Source organism: Salarias fasciatus, chromosome 22, assembly GCF_902148845.1.
Source record: "Salarias fasciatus chromosome 22, fSalaFa1.1, whole genome shotgun sequence".
Classification (NCBI taxonomy): Eukaryota; Metazoa; Chordata; class Actinopteri; order Blenniiformes; family Blenniidae; genus Salarias; species Salarias fasciatus.
Genome location: NC_043765.1, coordinates 6,951,250 through 6,975,660, shown reverse-complemented (window position 1 = coordinate 6,975,660; position 24,411 = coordinate 6,951,250). Strand labels below are relative to the sequence as shown.

The following is a 24,411-nucleotide window of genomic DNA, read 5'->3' as shown; positions in this document are numbered from 1 at the left end:
GAAGGCAGAGAGGTTGAGTGAGGTGGAGTCATGATAACAGCTTGATGTCTGCAGTAATTACAGTAAACCATGTGAGGATTACCGAGTCTGTCTCTGAGGAGAAAACTCTGCCGAAGCTAAAAGCAACACAGAGCTCAGGCCCTCCAGAAGGCTCCAGCTGCGTTTGACGGAGGGTCAGTTTATTTTCTTATCATCGATCTAACTCTCATTTCTGATGTTCAACACTGAAGCAAAGTGACAAAGAATTCTTCAGGTTCATTCAGGAGTCTCCTGTACTGGAACTCTGAATAACAGATTGTGCCCTGCAGGAATTACATAACAAGGTTTGAAGTCGTGTAGTCAGCTCTCACGCTTTTTTTTTTCTTATTATTTAATTTATGTCCAAACTGTCTTGTCTCTCATTAGAAAATGCATTTCAAATAATAAAAATAAAACTATATAATAACGATCTTAAAAACACTGAAGAAAACATATACATTTTACAGAGCAATTTTATAAAACGTGAGAAAAAATGAACAAATCAGACCTGGAATTGAACGTATAATTAAAATACAATAAATACAAACACAGTGTGGAAAGGGTTAAAAATTAAGTGGTACAATAATATGAAAGCTTGGAGAACCACACGAAGTAAACCAAGCAACACACTGAACCAAAAAATTGTCACAAAACGGTCAGAACGTCACATAAAAGTCCACTTAAAGTAGAAATGGGCTTTAAGAAATAATTAAAAAGATGTAATTTGGTTCAGTAAACTTCGTATCTCCTCCAGAAGTTCCTCCCGAAGCTGAGGAAGCCTGACAGAGGCTTTGTTAATGTCTGATGATCCAAAGCATGAAGCTGCCTCCAGTATTTGTTCACTGCAATACAGGTTCTTACTCTGGGTTACTGTGAAAGTCATTGATTAAGACTGCAAAGACAATAATGTCTTCTGTTTCACTGCCTTGCCGCCTCAGAAGCTATAAAGCTCTGAGGAAAGGACGGCTGCAGAAGCGTTGAGCAGCAGCTGAAATGAGGTGAATCTGAGCAGCAGGACATCAGACGGCCTTGATCTTAAATTCTCTGTGTCCCTGCGAAGCGGAAAACTCACCTCTGGTTCATTGATACGTTAAACTATACTTGAATATGCAGCTTTTTGCAGAGAGGAAGTTCCTGGATGCGTTTTATTGTACACTACACTGTCTAAAACTTCTCAACAACAGAACAATCATTTCTGTTTCACAGAGCAACAACAAGCCCATTCAGACTATTTGCTTCGATTTCCCTACTGGATGCTTTTATACCTTTTTTTTTGTTACTTGAAGAGTTCAGGCTTGCTGCAGGTTCCTCCCTCAGAGACGCATACGGGCAGGTTTAACCCTCCAGGTAAGATGTGTCATGAAAACTAGTGAGGTTTTAAACGATTACTAGCACGGTGTCTTAACCTGGGTGGCTGTTAAGTACAAAGTTTCCTCCTGTAACTTCCTGGATCGGATTCCTCTGTGAGGTGCAGACTTTCCACAAAGAGGATATCTTGAAACACAAAGACAGCAACTGAAACTGATCTAATTGACTCGATTAGATTTGATGGCTGGGTCCGACTCGTGCAGCAGCATGAACATTTTACATTAATTTTTGAGAAGACAAATCCTCCAGCGCCCCGGCTGTAAGTACATTAGCAAGCAGCAACAAGAAAAACTATTACAGAAAGTTTCAGATGATCAATAATCAATAATTATAGATTTTCTTTTTAGAATGAATGATAAAAATGCATTAAAATGCAGAGTGGAAAGTAAAAAAAAATAGGCAAGAAAAAGAAAGAATTAATATATTTATGTTTTTATTCTACATGTGGTCCAAAATGTGCATCAAAGTTTAGTCAGAACTGCTGGGAAGCTCATAAAGCTCTGCTCCACTCGTCAAACGTCCCCAGCAGCTCAGTGAACACATTTCAACTGCGTGAACAGCCACCTGTAATTCCACCAAAGCAAATTTCAAAACTGACACGTTTAAAATGCCAAAGGATTACACGAACATTCATTACGGCCAGGTGCAACATGGAGAAATGTGGAACACTTTCAGCAATAAGCTCATGATGATTTTTCTAATACAAACGTACAGGCAAAGATGCGGGCGCTGACAAGCATGGGAAATACTATTTAAATTATCACAGCAGCAGCAGCAGCCTGTTAACAGATCACATGCAGAACAGATATGAGGTAAAAATGGACACAAGGTTAATTTTTAAGGCATTTCAGTGAAGACATGCACATGAATTCTGATCAATACATCCCAAACATCACACCGCATGAGGATCATAAAGTAGAAAAGTCCGTCGTCTCTGAGATTACACAGTGCTACTGCATGTATCTTTGATTGTCTTTGAGCTAAAGCGAATACGGTGTCATAAAAATACAGCCTCAGTTTCAACGGGCCACAACTGTCACATTTAAAAGGTAAAAAAAAAACAAAGAAAAAAAAAGTTACTTTCAACAATAAAAGAACCACTTGGAGCTGCGAACACTGATAAATGTTAACTCAACATGCAAAAGCAAACAGACTGGAGACATTAGAAGAACGTTGGGGTTTTTCAAGGTGATGTGAAAATGCAAATCTTCTGTATGGCGTGAACGGAAGCCACAGCGCTGTGCTGCAGCAGGAATTATTCTACACAGCAGAGAAGCTTTTAGAAAAAAAACCCCATGAATTTAAAACCCTGTAGTCTTCACTTGAGCATCACAGAGAAACAAAAGGCCTCTTCTCAGATTAAACATGACAGCGGTGAAGGAATCATAACCACAGCTCGTTACGCCGACAGCCTGTCTCTGCTGGACCGCCGCGCTAAAAATAAAACCAAGAGGAGCGACTGTGAGGTGAGGTGAGGCAGCAGAGTTCCTGCGTGCCCCGGATACCTCTTTTTAAATCTTTTCTGTGCTGCTGCTTCTTCACCTAGCAGTTGGAGGTCTGCAGGTGACCTTCGCTGAGGATGGAGGTGATGTTGCTGTCGAAGAAGCCGTCCTCTTCCTCAGAGCTCAGAGCGGTGGAGCCCAGAGCTGTTCGGTGTGTGTGCTGCGACTTCCGCCTGCAGAAAGTGAGGAAATAACTATTGATGCTGCTTCAGACTTGTTCATAAGGTTCACCTCACTGACTGGTTAGCTACTGCACAGCGCCCCCTAGTGCAGAAACGACTCGGGAGCAGTTAAGGTAGAGCCTTCGATTCGACGTTTCCTACTTCAGCTCGGCCTCCAGCGCCGTGACCTTGGCCTGCAGGGCCTCCTGGAGCTCCTGCTGCTCCTCCAGGTCTCTGAGAACCTTGCGGCGGACGCCCTCCAGGCGCTCCACCTCGCCCTCGCTCTCGTCCACCTGCCGCTTCAGGGCCTTCACACGCAGGGACAGCTGGAGGGCCGAGAGGGAGAGGAAGGGGGTTAAAGGGGAGCGGAGGAGGTCGGAGGTGAGGGCTCGGGGGGGCTGGTGGGGGACCAGAGGGGGTGAAAGGGTTTACGGGTTCGTCTATAAATGCTGAGGATTCAGAAAGATGATCGGGGTCAGGGGGTCAGAGGGCGTTCTGCTGGTGGAGTGAGGTGAGGTTTGGGTCGAGATGAGTGAAGATGAGATTAGTAACGTGTGAAGAAGTGACTGCTTCTGTGTTTAAAAAAAGGATCAGGTCCTCCAAAGCTAATAAAATGCAATATGCAGTCAGATCATGATAATCGGCACCTGGTCTCTCTGCTCCACGTGCTGAGTTCTCTCCTGGTCCAACGTGGCGGTGAGCTCCTTCAGTTTCCTCTCTGTTCGTCTCTGAGAGGCCTGGATGCTGGACTTCTCCCTGGAAAATGAAAAACCAAACTGTTTTTCTCTCGATATTTATAGAAGTTGACACACAGGGTTGCTGCACTGTGCATGGATGCAACGCTGCTTCATGTCTGTCAGACCTCTCCTCACTGCGGAGTCTCTCCTCCAGCTCCTGGATTTTGTTCTCCAGCAGGGTGATTCCAGCGGTGGGCCGCGGCTGCCCCTCCATGTCCGCCATGCGAGACTTCAGCTCCTTCACCTGCGGAGCAGAGCGACGGCAGCAGGCGTCTTTCAAACAAAAGCCTGGCTTGACTGATCTGTGCGGTGCACGATGAAGGCGTTTGTGTCTTTATACTTGTCTCTCCAGGGCGCTCTTGTCCATTTCCAGGTCGTGTCTGGCCGAGCGCTCCTGCATGAGCTCCGAGCGAAGCTGATCCACCTGAGAGGAACAAAGGGGCCGCCGTGCGGAGGCGGTGTGAGCCAACGTATCGTGCAGAGCAGCGATGCTGAAGCGAATCCTTCTTATTTGCATGAAATTCAAATCTGCCGACCTGATCTCTGCTTCGGGTGATGCGGTCGTTGAGGAGCTCCACGCTGCTCCTCTCCTCGTCCAGCTCGATCTCCAGAGACTTCATTTTATCCTGCGAACGCACAGAGTTTATTAAAATTCACATTTCTCATTCCATCCAACCCTCTGACCTGAAACATCACATGAATGTCTCTCAGACTATTTATTCCTCCTGAACTCTGCTTGGTAATTTACTCCCCCCCGCATTTAGTTGACCTTTGACCCCGAAAGCCTCACCTCCAGGCCTCTGATCTCTCGGGAGCGGTCGTTCTGCGAGCTCTTTTCGGATTCGAACTCGCTCTCTAAATGTTTGAGGCGGTTATTGAGGAGATCGCGCTCCAGCTGGGCGCTGTCTCTCTCCTCGCTGCACACCAGCAGATCCTTCTTCAGCCGAGAAACCTGAAAGGAAACAGGATGGAGGGAGTTATTTATGAAATGATGTGGGACTTCTTCCCGTTTAAGGATTTTTGGGGATTCACGAGCTCGTCCAGGTTTATTTTGGACTTTGTTGGGTCTTCGTGCACAGTTTACTTATTTGCTACAAACCGAATTTTCTCAACGCGGAAACATCTAAAGTTTTACCAAGTTTCAAATCTTGGAAGAGATTTGTTTCAATTCTTGGTTTATTTTTACACTCCTGGAAAGCAGTTTATACCACAGCCCCCAAAACTTATGAGTTTGAATCTACGGTCATGTTAAAGGCTGTTGTATTATAGTGGCCACAGTAAGGACAGTTTTTATTATCATCACCATGATATTAGTTGAAAACGTTTGATAATTGTCACTGAAAAATACAGAATAGAGGCTGTAACTGAGAAATCTTATAAGCCGAATAAAATCTGAAAAGCCTTATAAGTTTTCAAAGTTCTTCCTACTTCATTTGAGCGTACAAGTTGTTTGTTCTGTATATTTTTGTTCAGTTATTTTAAATTGTTGCTAAAAAAAAAAAAAAAAATCTGGGAAAAAACTAAAAACAAACTGTTGTTGCGTTGAATGGCTCCATAAATGATCTGATCTATAGTAGTGAATGTGAAGAACAGCTTATATATAAAAAAAAAAAGGTTAAAAGCAGGAAATGCTGCTATTTACTCAAAAGCATCGGTTATAAAATATAAGCACAGAATAAAAGTAGCTTTTCAAGCATTTCTACTGATGGTTTCTGGCCTTAAGTTTTCATTTATTTCACTTCCTGCAATGGCGCTACAAAGTCCAGCTCGTCTTATGTTTCGGTTGAAGTTAGGTCAGTTTCTGCCGTCTATTCTCCCAGGAAGGAGCTGTCCCGGCCCCTCAGCCTCACCTCCTCCTGCTGGGCCTTCAGGCTGCTCTGGGCCCTCTGCAGCTCGGCCAGCCGGTCCTTGCTGCTGCGCTGCGCCTCCTGCAGGTCCTTCCTGGAACGCTCCCTGTATTCGTCCAGCTGTGTCTGCAGGGCGACCACCGACTGCCTGGAGTCTCCCATCATCATCTCCATCTGCGCTCGCGTGGATAAACGTAGGAAATGAGGACGTCCGGATCACGTATCGCCACGCCGAGACCTTTGGTCTGCACGTTCTCTCACCTCCTTGTTGATCTTCTCCAGCGCTCGGTCCAGCAGCCTCTTCTGCTCCTCCACGTCGCTCTTGCCCCTCCTCAGGGCGTCCCTCTCCAGCTCCCTCTCCTCCAGCCTCCGGGTCAGGTCGTCCCTCTCTTTGCTCAGGCGGGTCGCTCCCCTCTTGGCCTCCTCCAGCTGGGACTTGAGGGAGCGGTTCTCGTCCTCCAGGGCCTCCACCGCCTCCTCTGCCTCCGAGCTCCGGGGCAAACTGGAGTGAAGCCTCGTCTGGAGAGGAAAAAGAAAAGCAAATGTGAACATGAGCGCAATATTTTCTATTTTTATCAATAAAAACAAGAACTCCAGTACTTCATAACCTGAGCGACATGTAAATTAGGAAGAAAGTTTTCTGTATAATAAAGGGATGCAAGCCTTTTCATATTCAAAGCAGGTCGATTAAAACCCAGACTGTTCACATGCAGAGCAGGTTAGTTTGTATTAATTTTACCATCTAAATTGATGCGTGTTTTTAAAACAGCTGTAACACTTAATGTTTTCAATGCACATGAAGCACAAAGCAGCATTTTATGCAAATTTATCTTGGAGGGATTATTTCCTAAGCTCACATGTTTGAGTTTGTTTTTTTGGACGATTTACTCCACATCTCCTGGTTGAAAATAGCGCCTGTGTGGGAGGATGTTTCTTCTGTTCTTGTACAGTATGTGTGTTTACATAATTTTGCGTGCGTGTGCATGTGTGTGTGTGTGTGTGTGTGTGCGCAGCTGTGCAGTACCATGCGGGCCAGCCTCTCTCTGAGGCGATTGTTTGCCTCTTGGAGCTCCTGATTGGTGCTTTGATCCACCGCAGTCTTTTCTGTCGCCCCGGCTGACGACTGTGGAGGACATGGAAACATTTTTCGACACTTGACTCACTTTGCCTGCACCGTTTCTGTAATTTTGCACATTTGTCTCCACAGAAACTACGGCGTCTTGTTTGTTTTGTGCGTCAAACGAGACGAGAGCTTCTCCTTATGCCCTCTCGAGTTGTTTATATCATCAGTTCTATGAAACCCAGACGATGTTTCACCTCCTTTGCCTTCTCGAGTGCCTTTTCCAGCGCAGCCTTATCTCTCTGCCATTGCTCCTTCAGCTCGGCGATCTCGGATTGAAGCTCGGCCTCCTTCGCTCCGCTCGCCCTCTTCAGCGTCTGAAGTGCCTCGTTCCTCTCGTCGAGCTCGCTCTTTTGTTTGTCCAGATCAGCGCGAGTCCGCTTCAGGTCGTCATGGCAACGCCGAAGCTCCTTGGGATAAGTAATCAGAGATGAATAATTGTGTCTGGGAGTAAAAAGCGCCGTGCCGGGGCGCACGACAAAAGAGTTGATATGAGAACCGAGCATGTAAGCGTGCATATTTTTGTCTGCAGGAGAAATGAATGGAGGAGAGAGGCAAAAACAGTCTGAACTTCAGCCAAAGCAGAATCCACAACCACAGCACTGCTCAAAACACTGCGAAAAGATGGTGTACACAGAAACAAGCCCCTGGATTTCACCCACACAGGAGCATAATCTTTGCTTGGTGTGCTGAATTACCTCTGCTAAAGACGGGCTCTCATTAGCGGCGGGAGGCTGTGTTTTCACGCCGAGGAGTGAACCCTGAAGATCCTTCAGCCTGCACAAAGGAAGGGAAACTTTTAAAATCGAAAATATCTTGGCCGCGCACATGAAATATGCATGAAGATCTAAGAACTGAAACACCGAAACAGAACAAAAGACAACAACATACAAGTTAGTGAGACTAATGTGGCTCTGGTTCATTAAAACATCACTGCGTCCAGAGAGTGTCTTTCATTCCAGCACAATCTGATTGGTGTAAAGAACAATTCAACAAGAGAATTTAATCGATTGGTCATCAGAAGGAAAATCACGGAGACTACAATTGGGTTTATTATCAATAGATTACTGTTAGAAAATGAGTTAATGATGAAAACAGATATCATCAGATACGAAATCCACGCTGATAACTCTTCTAGTCAATTTTTATACAACGTCTAATCAAAACCAGGCTAAATCTAGTCAAACCAAACAAAGCCAGACTAATTTTTCTCTCACGTTCGATGGCTGGAGGGTCTCCTGTTCCTGCCGAGTGAAAAAATCAGGCGAAAGAAAAAAAATAACTCATGAGAAATCATATATTACAGGATGGAGCTCTCACTGTGTCTCTTGGCATCTTTTTCTGGGATGTTCTGAAGTTTCCAGACAGATGTATCGATGCTATGAACTGATTCTGACTGTAGGGGGTGTCAGACAGGACAGGCTGCGTTTGATGCTTGACCGAGGCTGAAATGTGTTACAACAGTCGGTTCAAAGTGGCGGGAAGAAGCTGCGAACACGAGCCGGTTGAAGAGAGAGCGCTTCCTTACTGCTGCTGCTGCTCTCACTGTTTGTTGTGATGTTCCAGGAGGAGCCCGGCTCAGCGTGCAGGCTCGCCAACATTAGCCCCTCGCTTTATTTATTCCATCTTTAAAACAACATTGATTATTGAGTTTGAGCTTCTTTGAACTTCATGACATCTTTGAAGATACAGAATGTGTAATCAGAGCTCCCGGTGGAAGAGTCTGAATCCAGGAACAGCAGCAGTAAACACTGCCTGATCTGCACAAAGGCCAAAACACGAACCACTTCAGTTTCATGAGATACCAGAGGAAGGAAAACCAGAGCGTTACGTTATCTATACAGTCTGCTTCATCACATAGCTGTGGCTCTATCAGACGGGACTGACAGGCAGCGCCAAGCAGCCAGAGAGCATCAGCAGTAAGAACAATCTGGGGGTCGAGGAAAGGTCTTTTTCTGAGACGACATCATGGCGAACAGCAAGAAGAGGAGGGGAAAACTACGATGAGGCTGTGTAGAATGGATTGTCTTTCAATCCAAGTGTCGGTGGTTCAGTTTGCCATCTCTTCCTGCTATGTCCCAATTTATTTATTTCTAACACTATTAGAATTTTAAAGCTCACTAAAGTGTCCAGAAGCCTGAAATGTCACATTATTACTGGGAAACACATGAAAAATCCATAAATCAAAGTTAATCCCCGGACCAGACAGGTGTGGCCCAAACAGACAATGTTAACGATTACTCGGATTAAGGACAATTGGGAACGTCTCGCAGTGGATTTTTGCTTCTAGCGATGAGATAAAACAGACTAGCGGAGAGAATGCGAGACGATGCCGTTTGTATACCGACTGCTGTTATCAAAGAGGAGGATCACCAGAAATCTGAACGTGCAGAGTTTGATGAGCCCTCTTGAGAGGAGAGCTCCACGCACACAGAGAAGTCCAGGCATTAATTAATCACGTCTCTGGGCCATTTGGAACCACCAGCTAGTCCCAAATGTGTGTTTCTCAACTGTGAAACTGAAGTACCTGAAAAAAAACCCGAAATATTCTGAAGCTAAACCTGGATTTGAACCCGGGACATGAGTGTGTGGCCCTCTTTGATTATAATTTAGATTAGATTAGATTGTGAGGTTTTTTTTTTTTTTGGATTGTTTGAAATAACTCTGTTATCATGGTCCTCACGTTAAAATCCATCCATCCATATATGGGAGGTTCTATGTTGTTCCAGTTAAAAGTGGGTCGCTGGTCTTTGATGCTGCTTTTCATCACCACAGTTTAACTGTCAAAGCGTGAACATGTTCTGGGGGGATCGTCTCAATAAATGTTTCTTTCTGTGAAAGCTGAAATAAATAAGAAAAACTCTGGACAGACGGGCTCATTACTGTCTTCCAGCGTGTGCAGAAAAAGCAAAACGACTGCAGATACTGACTCCTGTTTGGTTTTGCTCAGCTCCTTGGTGGTGGCCTCCAGCTCCGTCTTCCACCGCTCCCCCCGATCCCTGCTGCTCTCCAGCTCCTCCTCCAGCGTCAACACCGAGGCGTTCACCCTCTCCCTCTCCTCCTCGATCTGCTCCTGGGACTGATGCATGAACACACACACACACACAAACACAAATTATTTTTAGAGTTATGGAAGTGTTGAGAATGTGTTTATCAACCATCCTTCTCATTGTTGTGACATGCGAAAGCGCAGTCATTCAAAGGGCACATGGCAATATCTAATCCAACACATTTCCCCTTTAATTCGGCTTTATTTCCAAGTAAATGTTGAACCTGAGGCAGCGGAGAAACACATCTTTTAACTTTTGCTTTCATCAGCATGCGCTGCACCCATTAAAATACTTCTACCTAAAAAATAATGTTGCAAAATATCAAATAAACAAGATGAAGCGCAGTACAGTCCTTACAGACAAAGATCCAACTGCTGGAATCCGCATCTCGCCAAATACTTCACCTCATCAGAAGCAACTGGCAGCCTGTCTGCTAACTTCCTGCTCTCAGGCTGCATGTTACTTTTTTCTCCCCGACGCTGCCGTTACCGCTTCCTCAAATCTGCATAATGATCTATTCCTGCACATACATATATTCCTCAAGTTTGCCTCACAGGCACATCCGACAGTTAGGCCCCCTCAAAAATAGTCTACCGGCTAGAAAGCAGAAACTTCAACAATGGAAATTCAGCTGGAAAAGTTCTGGGCTGCGATCACAGGCAGCCATATTCTCTTTAGCAGCCGGGCTCAGCCCGACCCGGCGCGACTCGGGCTCGGAGTTCGAACACTCGCTGCACACCGACAGATGAAACGGAATGACAAGGTAAAGCCGTCATGTTCAACAGGCAGATGCAGCATCAAAAGCTGGTTGTTATTAAATCCTTAATAAGTCGTGCAGGACACAAACTGCCTGACAGGTACAACCTGACGGTTCTCCCATCAAACCTTCACCGAGAGATGAAAACATTCCGGCGGTTTCCTCCTCATTCTCAACTGTGACGTATCAACCAAGAGATGAAAAACATGAAACGATTAAATATTAATGCAGGTACAGAGATCTGAGTGGAAGTACAGGTTTAAGTAAAAGTATCCAACTTCTTTAAAGTAAAAGTGGAAAAAAAAAAGACATTATTGTGACTGTACACTATGTCAGCATGGATACAGCAGCTGGATCTTAATGCAACAGATCATAAATCAATCACTTTCATAGCATTGTGTCAATTTTTTAAACAAAGAAAGCATGAATTATGATTAAAGGTTGAATAATTTCTGCAGCTTCAGTCTGGATGATGTTACTGTGAGCTGCTTCCATCCTGTCACTGTAACTGAATCGTCCTCTTGGAGGTGAAAACAAGTAAAGAGACAGGTTGGAGAATGTAAAGACGAGAAAGTTCTGATATTTGTGTTGAATGTTTGAAGCATCTTGTGTGTAAAATGACTTTTTAAAGCAGAAGATCTTGATGACGAAAGAAAGGAATGTTGAAAAACGCATTTTTGGTGTTGGGAAAGTGACAAGAGGGGGAAATCCCATTTTTAAGTCTGCCGTTTTCAGCTTCACTGCAATAGAGTTGTAAATTTTCATTCACATGCAAAAATGCCATCGCAGTCAGTGATTTCACATCGTCTACTTAGAAACTTCACAGCTGCTCATTTGGCCAAAATTCCGGTGCATTTTTCCCTCCGTTGGAAGCGGGATCTTTCCCACCACCCAGTTACTCATTAATACACCACAACACATTCTTCTAATGCCTGTTTGATTTTCCCTGCAGTTTATTTACTTCCTCTTATTTGTTCAGTAAAATTGGAGCCGTTAGAATATTTAGTTCCTTACTCTGAGTCAAATTAAGTTAATTTTTTGCTCAGAAGCACAGGAGTAAGCCTGACAGTAGGTAATAATCATATTGTCATCTTGTACCCAGTGAAAGACATTTTCTCAGGTTGAATATCTTCATTCCTGACTGGATTCCCCTGGGTATTTCTTCCTTTTACCTCCATTTTCAGAAAGTTTTTAATCATTTTTGTTGATAAGATGAGCCTGGATGCATAAACATGTGTCACAGCAGATCAGTATTCTATTTTGTGGTTTGTATTGTTTTCTTGAGGAGATGTAAAGAGGGAATCTGAGTGATCTGCTGTGTATGAAATGCAAAGCGCGACGTCCACCTGTGTGAAGTCCTCCATAGTTTTCTTCAGGTTGTCCATGTCCTGGCTGTACTGCTCCCTCAGGGCCTCCATCTCCTTGTCGTGACACTCCACCTCCTCCTTCAGCGCCCCCTTCAGGGCCGTCAGCTCCCGCTCGCGCTGGTGCAGCGTCTCCTCTTGGCGCTGGCGGAGCATGGCGGCCTCCAGCAGCTGCGTCTGCAGAGTCATGACGTCCTGCAGGGAGCGAGGCGCACAGAGACAACAACTGAAAAGACATTACTACTCATACTACCACCCCTTTCTTCAGGGACTCTCCAGAGTCAGAAACTCTTATAACAGGTCTAACCCAGAAAAACTCAGCTCTTTACAGCTTTTCAGGAAGAACTGTTGAGGAAATTTCCTCACAATATGAAAGCAGAATGTATCACTGAGTGACGTGACTGCTGAGGCCTTCCTGCTCTCCTCAATGAAGCTTTCAAAACTCTTCTCTTAAATAAAACCATGACTGGTGAACGCCGGGCTGTTCTGGATCCGCTGTCGCTGATTTCTGATCCACTTTCAGCCAAGCCATCGCTGGTTCCTGCCGTCACGTCACATTTCATCCTTGATCCAGTCTCCTGCTTTTGTCTCTTCAATCTAGACATTTTTTTTGAAATGTCTTTTTATTTCAGACGAGCGTGAAGTGCATCAGAAACCTGATTTTTTTTTTTAACATTGATAATTCAAGGCAGGTTTTCTATAAAACTACAAGACAAACTGAAAGCAATAGAAACTGATGATAAAAATCAAAACAACACACTTCCTTCCAAAGGAAAGAGTTTCTATCACTACATGAACAGGAAGGCTTGATGACGTGTTTCTTGAATTTTAGCCAATAATTTCACTTCATGTGTCACGAGACCTTTTTAAGAGTAGATTTACATTTGGACGGTTTCTTTTGTGTCTCCTGGAGAATGAGTGTTTTCAAGAGTGTTTTGGACATTCAGCGATCAGACAGTCTTTATTCAAGGTAATCAAAGGGAACCAATGTCTTAAACTTCAAAATTAACAAGAAGTTGATGAGATTAGAAGATACAAAAAATAGATACACTGAAAACTGGTTGGAACCAAGGTTCACGTTAATTGTAACTCCATTAACAGCAGTGTGTGTGTGCGTGTGTGTATGTTCATACCGTCTGCAGCGAGTCCGACTGAGGCAGGTTTTCTGAAACCCTCCTCAGCTCCTCCTGAAGCTCAGCCAGCTGGTCTTCCTGCAGACGGACGCGAGACTCGGCCTTTTCTCGGGCCATACGCTCCTCAGCCAGTCTGCACACACACACACGCACACGCACACATTAATAATGCATCGCCATTCATCACAACAGGCTGATCAATGAAGCAGCAACAAAAAAAAAAAAAAACCCACAGGTGCAATGTATGCAAGTTTATTGTTCGCTGTTAAGCGATGCAAAACCACATACGCACACACATACACACACACGCTCGCACACACACAGTCTTACTCATCATGCGCCTGATGCAGTTCATGCTTCAGTCGTCTGAGCTGCTCCTGAAGTTCCTCAAGGTTCTCCTTCCTGAGGCTTCCCTCAGATCCCCTCCTCTGTGCAAAAATACAGACAGACACACACACACACACACACACACACAACTGAAACACAGGACAGAGAGGAAGACTGGAAATGCTGCCGTCGTCGACCTTACAAGTGTATGATGTGCTCTGTATTTTCCAAAAACTTAAAAAGAAAAAAAAAAAGAAAAGAAAAAAAGGAAAGGAAAACCCAGACTTGGATTTCTTGCCCTAGTTTCTGACAGTCAATAAAATCTTTGGGAGGAAAAAGTCCTGCCAGCGTGTTCAGACGTCGTCAAAAGAGACGATCTCTCCACATAAACAAGTCTTTTCTGACAGGCTGAGAGGGAGCGGAGCCGGAGAGGCAGCTCATTCATCGCCCACACCGCTCGGAAGAGGCTCCCTCTCACTGAAGAAGAGGTATAAGCGCAGTCTGCCCATGAAACCTCTCTCATCCTCCTACACAGTCATTACACACACACACACACACACACACACATAGACGGAGGAGAGAGAGACAAAGCGGGGATCACGGATGTTCTGCTTCTCAGGGGACCTCACTTTTCTTCTGCTTATCGGTGATGGATTACCAAGATATACTCTGTACAGATTTGTTTCACTTTCTTCTCGTCCCCCGCAGGACAGTTTGCAGATAATCCCGTTCAGGGACATTCTGCTTTCTCTCTGTCCCCACTATGAGATAATTAATGAGAGATAACATGACTGAGAAGAAGTACAAGCTCTTTTAAGCACGCCGCGTGAATTGCGTCAGCTATATCCTCATGTGCACCACCGAAGTCCACACTAATGAAAACTCAATTAGAAGGAGAAGTCACAGCCAGCCCTGTTCTGCTAATAAGCTCCCATGCAGCGACTGTAACCAGTGGTGGACAGATAAGACTGAGCGGCCATCAAACAGTTAAAGGAGAACAGTTCAGCTGAGATGAATTCCTTCTTACCTTTGATATATTTTCTTGCATTAATTACATGATAATTCGGCCTGGTCGGGCCTTTGAAACGGCACGGAGTTGCAAAGTGGATTAAAAAGCTGGTATTTGAAGTGGTTTTTTTTTTCCCTTCCCCTTTTCTGCTTTCTGATTGGAATTCCAATGTTGGCTCTGTTGGCACTTGCAATTATTTCAACTGATTGGAAAGAGTCATTTCATTCTGAGGGCGATTTTTCTCGGTAAAATGCGACTTCAGAGGGAAATTTGTGAAAGTTATTGAAAATGACTTAATAGTTCAGAAACTATTGGAATTACTTTACTGGTTCCTGAAAATAATGCGAAAGTTACTTGTGATATGAGGCGTTATCTTTTGACTGGCACCCTCAATTATTTCTGTCTTGATAATGTGCACAAACACTCACTTTATTATCACTCAATAATAATGTGTGGAGTGCCAGGTTGAAGAGATTCACATTCACCTAAAAACAGACTGAAAATCTCATTAACTATGACAATATATGAACATAGAGTCGAGGACGGCTGCAGTTCAGACACGCAGCCTTAAAACATTTATGAACTTGCATAATCCTGAAAATCACTTGGGGGAAAAATGGAGATTAAATTGGGGACGGAATCAAAATATTCTAGATTTAAGGTTTCTGTTTCCTCGAACCAGATACCCACAAAGCGGCTCCCCTGACTTTGCAGTTTCAATTAAATTTCATCAACGCTGTTTGCTTGAGCATGTCGCAACAGGTAAACACGTCCTGTTAGTCATCTTAGTGATCAGTCTCTATACAAACACGCTGGCAGCAGCTGTCTGGGACTCGGGTAACTGAACACGCCAGCATATGATCCTCAATTAAGCAGAAACACAAACAGCGCGCCAGCGTAGCGACTCTGTCACTCTTCCTGAACCGACAACACAGGAAAACCGGGCAAAACGCACCAAAGGCGCTTAAGAGGGAGCCGCAGACAGCAGAGGAGCTCAGGGAATGTAAACCATGCTGCATGTTTTACTTTTTGATATATTTCAAAACACAAAGCTGTAAAAACAAAATGTTGCATCACAAATAACCTCAAAAGATTTCACACCAGTTCCTGGGTGTACAACACTCGCCTATCCGTCCCGAGCCTGATCTTATGTTCTGAGTTTTGATGCAGAGCTGGAAATAGCCTCGAGAACATAAACAAATAAATAAATGCATACCTAAACGAATCAAAGGGAGCCTGTAAACTCTTTCATTGTGTATTGATGCTGTTACCGGATTCTTCAGGAGGTGTGTTGCCTCTGAAGAACCCTGGTTGTCTGCTGGAAAAGTAAATCTCGTGAAGTGCAGGTTTTCCTCGGGGAGGGATCCATCCCGTCCGGCCAGTCAACCCCCAGCTGGTGCAGGGTTCCACTCCAACTCAATAATTGATGGCTCTCTGTGACTGCGCCCGCTGAACACACAGCTCTCCTCTGGCCGGCGCATTGTTGGCAAGAGACGAGACGGCGCAAATAATCCACGTGGTCACAAACAGGGCAAGAGGCGCATAACAGGGAGTCGAACATTATCAGGTACATGGAGGATGAGACGGTGAGGACACATTAGAATAACTTGAGCATGTAGATTTATGCAGAATCATGCACATTTCTAAAGAGTGTGTGTGTGTGTGTGTGTGTGTGTGTGTATGCTCATGACTGTGGCTCCAGCAACATTATCAAGGTGTCAGAGGAGATAGTCTCTATTACCTACAATTTTTGCTAATTTTAGTCTCCTCAATGACAATCTTTGGATCTGAAGTGTTAGCGGCTACACACACAAATATTCACAACTATTTAGAGTCATCAGTTAACGGAAGAAGCACGTCTTTGGATTTTGAAAGGAAGCCCAGAGAAAGAAAAAGAAAACGCACAGGGAGAACATGCAGAGGCCGTCGGCTAACGCTGCGTTATAAACATTACACCACCAACAGGTTGCTCACCACCTGTTATTTCATGTCTCCAACAATGACCCCTGTACTTGACACCGGCGATTGTCCAGCATGCCGACACCCACAAAGCTGACGGAGGCGTCTGAAAACGTTAATTTGTGCTTTGCTTAGTTTAATTATTTTGGACGATGTTTCAATAATTGCAACCTTTCTTCGCTGGACAACACTCCGTGGCTTCATACAGGAAATGAGAGGTCAGCATTTTCAGTTACTCTCAACGGTATTGTGAATTTAAATTTAAATCCTGGGTTTCATTTTATCTTCTGAACTGCTTTATCCAGCTCGGGGTCATGGTGAGCTGCGTACGGGTACAGCGAGGGTAGAAACAGATCACACACTCACTCACATGCATAACCAAAAGCAACTGAGAGTCTGTTTTGGACCTTGAGAGGAAATCTGGAGGAAAACTCTGCAAAAGCCCACAAGCACAAAACCTTGAGGCAACCACATTTTAATAAATCATATTATAATCTGTAGTGCAAAGGCATAAAAAAAAGCACCACCAAAGAAAAATACTTCCAATCACAGGAGTAATTAACAGCTTCTACAGTCACGTGACGTCTTACCGGTGAAGACAACCTGCATACAAGTTGCACAAAGGATTTACGAGAACTTCCAGCTGATACTATTTGTCACACCTGTTGTTTAAGGTCAGCACTGAACTCTCTACTTCCTGTCCTGTTTCTGGAAAAAAAAAAAAGTTTCTCTCTCTGCTACATTTTTCCTTCAGTAAAAATGATCTCAACATGTAAATCTCCCCACGTCGGCTGATATATTTGATTTACCTTGAAGCTGCCCGTTGTTTCGTAGACGAGGTTGACTTTTCTTTTGAGGGACGATTCACTCTCAGTGGTGCTGGTGAGAAAACATTCAACGGATCACACATGTAAACTCTAAAATGCTGATTCAAAGAGTGCTTGCAGTTTTTCATACCCGTCTTTGAGGATATTGTAAATGGCTTGTCGGATTCGAGCCTCTTCCCCGTTGAAGACCTCCGTGCTTTGACTCCTCGGGAGGATCTCCTGCGGAGACAAAGTAAATAAGGGAGTTAAACATCCACAAAACGACGGACAAACTTCAAATGGCTCCCCTCTGCCTCCACTTACAGGCTTTTTAGCGATGGCTGGAGGAGTGTCCTTGGCAACAAACTTCTCTGGTGGCTTTAAGCTCCTCTTGGGGGCCTCCAGCGCCGTCACCTTGGCAACAGATGCAGGGCTCTTACCAAGACTACCGCCTGCTGGAGCAGAAGACACCGGCAAACGGGAGGAGGTGGACAGAGGAGCGGCGTAGGGGTTCAGGGTGGGGGAAATGGGCGGGGGGAGAGAAACTTGTGGCTCTTTGCGGGCGTCCAGGCTCCGTGACCTGCGGCGCTCGTCGAACCTGAGCCGCTGCCTCGCCCCGGAGCGGCCCCGGGCCTGCGGGCCGCTCCCTGGCGCTCCGCTGTTGAATTTGCTGATGAGCTTGTTGATCGGAGCCAGGGAGTTCGTGTCGATCGCCTGGACGGGCTCCTGATCGGCCGACACCTGAGGTGCTGGGGTTGACTGTGCAGACGACACCGTGCCTGGTTTCTTCCCACTGCAGCCGTCGAGACCCGGGCCAGGCTCCTTCCCCCCTCTGGGTCCGGCGCCATTCAGTTTTACAGGCTTCAGTCCTGCTTCATTATACTCCTCAGTACTCCAGTCTCGTTTTTTCTCTTTTTCACTGCCTTTGGTTTGAGGCACAGCTTTGGACCTCTCCCCCTGTTTGTCCCTCCCAGCTCCCCCTTCCTCCTCCCCCTGTGTACCTGCTTGACCGTCACCTGGAGGCCTTTTATGAGGGCTCCCAAATATCTCCCCGTCCTCATCCTCGGCCGGAGAAGCAGTGGAGCGCGCTGGATTTGCAGCAGGGCTGTACGGATTGATAAATTCGGCTGGTTCATTGTTCAGTTTGGGAAGCGTGTTGAACGGTGAAGGGGGGCCAGAAGTGGGTGTGGGAGTGTTCAACTGGACGCCGTACGAGTCGCCCTTTTCTCCATCTTTTAGGACCACATAAGGATGCCCAGAGATCCCCTGAACCCGCACGGCCACGCCATATTTGCTGGAAGGAGGCGTTGCGCTGCTGTTGACCCTGGATTTCTCGGGGTAACTTCCGCCGGTGTCGTCCAGGTCTTTGATGAAGCGGATCTGCACTCCGTAGTCCACGAGTGGCTTTCTGTCGGCGGAGAGGCTGCTCATGTTCACTTCCTGGTTTGTGGGCTGGCAGTCTGGACGGACGTGTAGGAAAACACAAGACATGCAAAGCAGGTGACTCAGCGGCACAAGACAGAAACGTGTGTAGCGCATGAACGCAGAAGTCTGGATGATAAAACTCTTTATCAAAGTCTATGCAGACAGACAAGCTGAACATCGCCTCCTCAGTCTTTTTATTTGTTGACTCTTTACAGAGGGGGTCTCTCTCACTCTGACTTGGCTCAAATATCAGATGGCTGGTATCTTGATGAAGCTGTCATCTTCTCTTGCTGTCCTGCAGGTTAAATTCCTTCTCAGTGAGACTGCATTGTAATCATGCCATGCCAAATATGCCACTGGGGCACTAAGAGTCTCTTTGTACAGGCTCTGGCTTTCTTTCCCCAGAGGGTGTGTACAGAAAGGAGGAAAACGAAAACAACAGCAGTAGTTGTCACACCTCATGCCAAAAAAGAGTTTCTTACCTTTTATTTCCTTAGGCACTTTTTTATGCTTCACAAAAGAGACGAGACAGAAGGAGGGCATTGGTTTGACTGGATTATTCTTTTAGTGATGTCTATTTAAATCATATTCAGTGTTGTTGACAATAATTGAAGGTATAAAGGTCAAACTGTAGCGATGTGTAAGAGGCTGATTTGTTAATACAAATTCACCAGTTTCTGATTCACTTCATCGACAAGCAGATATAACGTCTATATAAGGTGTGTAAGAGTTCTTCTACCTGTTTGGCACGTGAAGTAAAGAGCAGCGTGACTCAGCTAATAACACTGCATTGATACTTTTAGTGTTTCCGGTGCAGCTTCTTTAAAATCACGTGACAGTCCAATACTGTGACCGGGTTTAATCATCCAATATTTGTGGTTAATCACAACTGTTATACCTAAGCTGGTTAAGCCCGGTAATGAGCCACCGGTTACGATCAGGAATAAGTAGGGCAGCGGTTCTCAAACTGTGGGGTAGGCCCCCCCGGAGGGGACGAGGGTGGGTGTAGCAACAGGGGGCTGCCTTTCATCGACTTTGTTGGTGATGAATTAAGGAAAAAAAAAGTTCCTTCGACACTTTGAGGAAGTACGAAGACATCTAAAAGATGCAGGACAGTGAGCTGCATGCATCAGAAACAGACACCAACGCATTTTCAGAAGTTACGACCACCTGGGTCTAAAAGGAGTTTTTGCACTTCAAGTACTTTTAATAATAGTATATTTACTAAAGGGAATCTCTCCATTCTTTTATCCCCTTCCTCATTCGGTTTGGAAGCCATCAACAATTTAATCCTCAATCATAAAACTAAAGGTGTCGCTTATACCAAAGTAATTTTCAATTTTCATTTTAACATTACAGGCAAGCAAAATACTACCGGGTCACCTGCACCGTTCGTGGTGTGAACAGCATGTCCACCTAATATGCTCTGGAAAAGGAGCCTGGGGATGGGCTCGATATGAAGGTGAATACTCCTCCCTTTGTCCGGGCTCTGTGGAGCATTAAACACTAGGGGCTATGTCAGGAATGGGCCTCCCTTCGCTCTCTTGCTGCCGCTGTCGGTCTCCCCAGCCACCAAACTTCAGAGCAGACCCACTCAGGCGTAGACTGTTTACTTTGAGCTGTGCAGACACACACACACACCCACACACACACACACAAGTATGGGAGCGCACACATAAACGCACACCTGCTGTGCATTCCCCATCTGGTTGTTGTGGATCTAATAAGCGTCACTCCTGTTGGTATCAAGACAAACCCAGATAGAGAATGTGCCTGTCACTGCCGTCATTAAAATACAAAACAAAATTCTTCTTACATTCATTATTCTTTGTATTTAGACTCAATCCATCTCGACGTCTGCTTCTTAATGATCCTTCAACTCAGGTCTGCTTCACTTTTCTATATCTCTGACAAAAGTCGACTGTTTAGAATTAAAATGTAACTGGCGCTGAACGACTGCTGGTTACACTTTAACATGCAGCCCCCTCGTCCGGCAATAAGGTTAGATTAGCGGATCAAAGTCAGACTTTGTCTTTCCTAAAAACATTCTTTGGATTCCAGACGGTCTCTTTCGGCATTGCGCGTGGTTTGCATTTGTATATTAAGGACAGATTAGGAGGAAACTCAGAACTAGGCCAGCATCAGCTGTAAAGCCTACACATGCAGAAAACCGTCCGCACAGGCGGTAAATGGAAAGTGACGAGACTAATTAAAGGACGACAAAGTGTAAAGCAAAAAATATAGGAAAAAAAGAAACAAATTTTCCATTTTTTGACATATAGCATCAAGCTGTCAAGTCTGCAGAACTTGTGATCTGCCTCAAGACAATGGTGGGATTGTTTGGCTTTACCCAGATCAATGTTATCCAACATGTGTTATTTCTTAAAAAGACTGATATTTTTGTCTGCATCAGTGTTATTGAGGTGCTCTCAGTGTAAATATATTCTTTAGGTCACAGTCCAACAAAGGCCAGAGACCAGTAGCGAAGCAGTGTTGGGTGATAACTGGTTCACCTCCTCTTGTGCTCTCTCTCACTTGTCACAAGGAATGGCTGTGTAAACAGAGACAGGAATGTCACCCGACTGGCCCGTCAGACACCTCTCGTCCATTTCTCCTCACCCAGCAGGCACCTCTCTTTTTCAGCCGGATTTGTTGCTGCGCCCTCCCCGGCGTCTTACTGCACATCTGAGGCTCAACTTTCTCTCACCAGCCGTCTCTCCCTCCGGTTCGCGAAGAAGAGCTAAAGTGATGCTCTGCTTTGGTGATGTGGTTTAAAGCTCGTCAGTCTAATAATAGAAACAATTAACGGAATAAATAAACAGAGGTGTGGTGATAAACTATTTTGACAAGTAATATTTGGAGGGATTGTTGTTGTTTAGCACTATTGCCTCAGAAAATAGATATTCTGAGTTTGACTCCAGTGAGGGGACCATTCCACATCCAGTTATACAGTATGTTCTTCCTGTGTGCAAATGTTTTTTTCCACTGTCCAAAGGGATTTGAGATTTGTATGCGACCCCTAATTGCCTGAAGGTGTAAATGTGAATCTCTGTCTCTCTGTATTCGTCCTGTAGTGGACTAGTGTGTCTTGCCTTCATTTTTAACATGTGATTGACTGCAGCGCCCTTTTGACCTTCAGTTGGATAATGCAGTTCAGAGGTTAATGGATAAACACATTTCTTGAGTCATTTAAAATAATGACCCTAAGAATTATCTGGCCAAAGCCTTTCAAATGTGAGTTACTATTTTTTTTTTTTTGATTGAATAATATTTCCACAAGTAAATAATGAATACATTTTCACTTTTGATATATTCACACAAATATATTGACAGCTTAACACTTAGAAAAAGCAATAGCAGCTCTAACTAATGTGTAAACTGATCAAGCATCATATTTGACATAACTCTCCACTTAGCTCATCATAAATAATTAAGGTTTAGGCTACACACCCCATAGCACATATGTCAGCATGAGAAGCAAGCGAATTTTGTCTGAAGAATCCCCCAAACTCAACACCAAAAACACGTTTTCCCGAAGCAGGAAAGCCTACTTTATTCACCAGCATTATGGGCTGTGGTGCAGAGGCAGCTCCTCTTGTCTAAAATAGCAACAGCATGGTGATGCTTGTTTCCTCATTAAAGGTGCATGTTTACCCAAACGCCTCAAAGTGCGCTTGAAGTCAGACCCAAAGCATAAATTTTAGGTCAATGCTATTTGTGGAGCTTTTTTTTTTTTTTTCCTTTTTAAAAAGAAGCGTACATAAAAGAAAATTGGAAACACCATCTTCAAACAGCTAGCAGCTGCACACTGTGTTGACAAGGATATGAGGCACCATCACAAGGACGCTCTTACTTTTAGCCACGCAATTTCCATTAAATAAAACGTCTGCGTCGTGTCATTTCTTGACAGAGTAGCCTAATTGTGTCCTATAATGAACTTATAACTATCAAAAAGGTAAATAAGTGAGTGGAAAGTGTTGTTATCGCGCACCTGTGCGTCCCGGATGGTTTGCGTCACTCCCACCTGTCCGCTCGGCCAGTATCGGTGCGCCGCGCGCGTCGAAACCGCCGCGCTGTTGACACGAGCCTCCGGGACCACGAGCCGGAGCAACAAGATAAACAAGCGGGCGCACCTGCCTCCCCGCGTGGCGCCGTCACGTCCCGCTTAAGCCTTCGCCCTGCTGTAATAATAACTCATATCCTCTTTGCGCGGCGCAGTCGGATCCAATTAGAGAGAGCTGCGTTCAAACCTTTGAAAACGCGCATGAAAGCGACCAACAAAAAGCTTTCTCTCCCCCCCACAACACCTCCTCCTCCTCCTCTTCCTCCCCGTGTTTGTTACCGGTCATCGCCGCGAGCAGGAAGGGCTTGAGCGCGAGGAGACAGCTGCCAAATCCAATCATAAAGCCACAGGTGTCCATCCCTGCTCATCCAAACCAAACCCGCTCCGCAAAACCACGCGCGCGACACTTACTTTCTCACTTCTGCGCGGAATTAACCGATTAAAATTGACGCACAGCCACCAGAAAACCCTCTTTTACAGGGGATGATCCATCAGCCATACTTACAGCACTGCACCTGTAAAGCGACGCTCCGAACCCTGAACTCCTGTCCCGCGTGCGCCAGCGGATGAGGGAGAAGATGTTAGTCAATGAAGTGAGGACATCGGGAGATTCGCCCCCTGCTACCAGTGCAACCTGTTGCCAGCACATCCGACAGTCGTCGTCCCGCCTCAGCACCGACTCCATTGGTCTGCGGCTCCCGGAGAGGCGGCGCCTGCCGCGGGATCAGGATCAGGCTCCTCTCCTCATCCCCGCCGCAAAGCTCGTTTCAACACGGCGACTTAATGGGCCGTTTTAATGGTGTTTGAAATGAATTTCTCCCTCAGCTGGAGGGTTCTGATGAGGGCACTATGGCGTAACCAAACTATACAGAGAGGCTTTCAATAACCAGCTCATTATAATCAAGAATAATGTGGAATACAGCAGAAGGCCGTCAAAACACACCCTCACTGGTCACATCTTTAGATGCACTCAGTGCTGTTTAATCCTGCTCCTGAAGGATCAGTGGTCTCTCAGCCCCTGTGCTCCTGATTAGAATGAGTGGCTTGTTATCGGGCTCTCTCTGGCCCCCTGATGTTGCCATTTCCATTAGATAAAGGTGTGTCCTGCAGGATGGGACCCCCCCCCCCCCCCCCCCCCCCCCCCCCCCCCCCCCCCCCCCCGGGGCCAGGGCCGTACCACCCTGATCTAATGTTAGCTCTGACAGAAACCTAATCCAATCCAGATTAACACCGATGCAAAGAAACAACAGTAATTTAAAACCTTTGGGAAGATCGCAAACAAAACTGAACTTGGAGAGTGTAACTGCTCCAATCCTATCTGACAGTGGATGTCTCTGTTGAAGTATTTCTACTGTTCCCTTCCAAGGTCACCTCGGCCGTTCATGTGAGCCACAGATTAGATTTTACGGCAGATGCCCTTCCTGATGCAGTTAGTGGTTAAGAGGCCGGACTCCAGGGTTCTCACTGATGACCTGTCAAACCAGCAAACGACACGGCTAAAATCAAACAATAAAATGTCTGAAACGACAGAGTACCTTACTCACATGGGCTTAAATAGAAAAATACTTCCCTCTTATTTAATGAAAAAGTGCTTCTGTGCAGCAAAGTGCCAGGCTACAGATCTTTGAATGCGGATTTTAGAGCTCCAAATCTGATAAATAATTCACAATCTCTTAACATTTTAAGAAGTTTAAACTCGCTAAACATATTCACACTTTCTTTTTAAATAACAGTTGGGATGCATTTATAGTAGAATTAATTAACA

At 45.2% G+C, this 24,411-nt stretch overlaps 1 protein-coding gene across 4 annotated transcripts; it reads right to left on the bottom strand.

Moving 5' to 3' along the window:
* Nucleotides 1-1,794: 1,794 nt before the first annotated feature.
* Nucleotides 1,795-23,280, bottom strand: cgnb (cingulin b). 4 transcript variants are annotated; one of them, XM_030120720.1, is made up of 21 exons: nucleotides 23,152-23,280; nucleotides 17,483-18,618; nucleotides 17,310-17,398; nucleotides 17,162-17,231; nucleotides 13,388-13,485; nucleotides 13,058-13,190; nucleotides 11,907-12,119; nucleotides 9,684-9,832; nucleotides 7,971-7,997; nucleotides 7,452-7,530; nucleotides 6,951-7,163; nucleotides 6,658-6,756; nucleotides 5,895-6,152; nucleotides 5,637-5,807; nucleotides 4,577-4,738; nucleotides 4,323-4,412; nucleotides 4,127-4,210; nucleotides 3,912-4,030; nucleotides 3,697-3,805; nucleotides 3,212-3,375; nucleotides 1,795-3,061 (listed from the first exon to the last, which is right to left on the bottom strand). In XM_030120720.1, exons 2-21 carry the CDS (start codon nucleotides 18,587-18,589, stop codon nucleotides 2,929-2,931), a joined length of 3,567 nt encoding a protein of 1,188 aa, XP_029976580.1. In that variant the 5' UTR covers nucleotides 18,590-18,618; nucleotides 23,152-23,280; the 3' UTR covers nucleotides 1,795-2,928. The 4 variants fall into 4 exon arrangements, with proteins under 4 accessions (XP_029976580.1, XP_029976582.1, XP_029976581.1 ...); XM_030120722.1 differs by having other exon boundaries at nucleotides 23,162-23,181; XM_030120721.1 differs by lacking the exon at nucleotides 23,152-23,280 and adding an exon at nucleotides 22,575-22,834.
* Nucleotides 23,281-24,411: the final 1,131 nt, after the last annotated feature.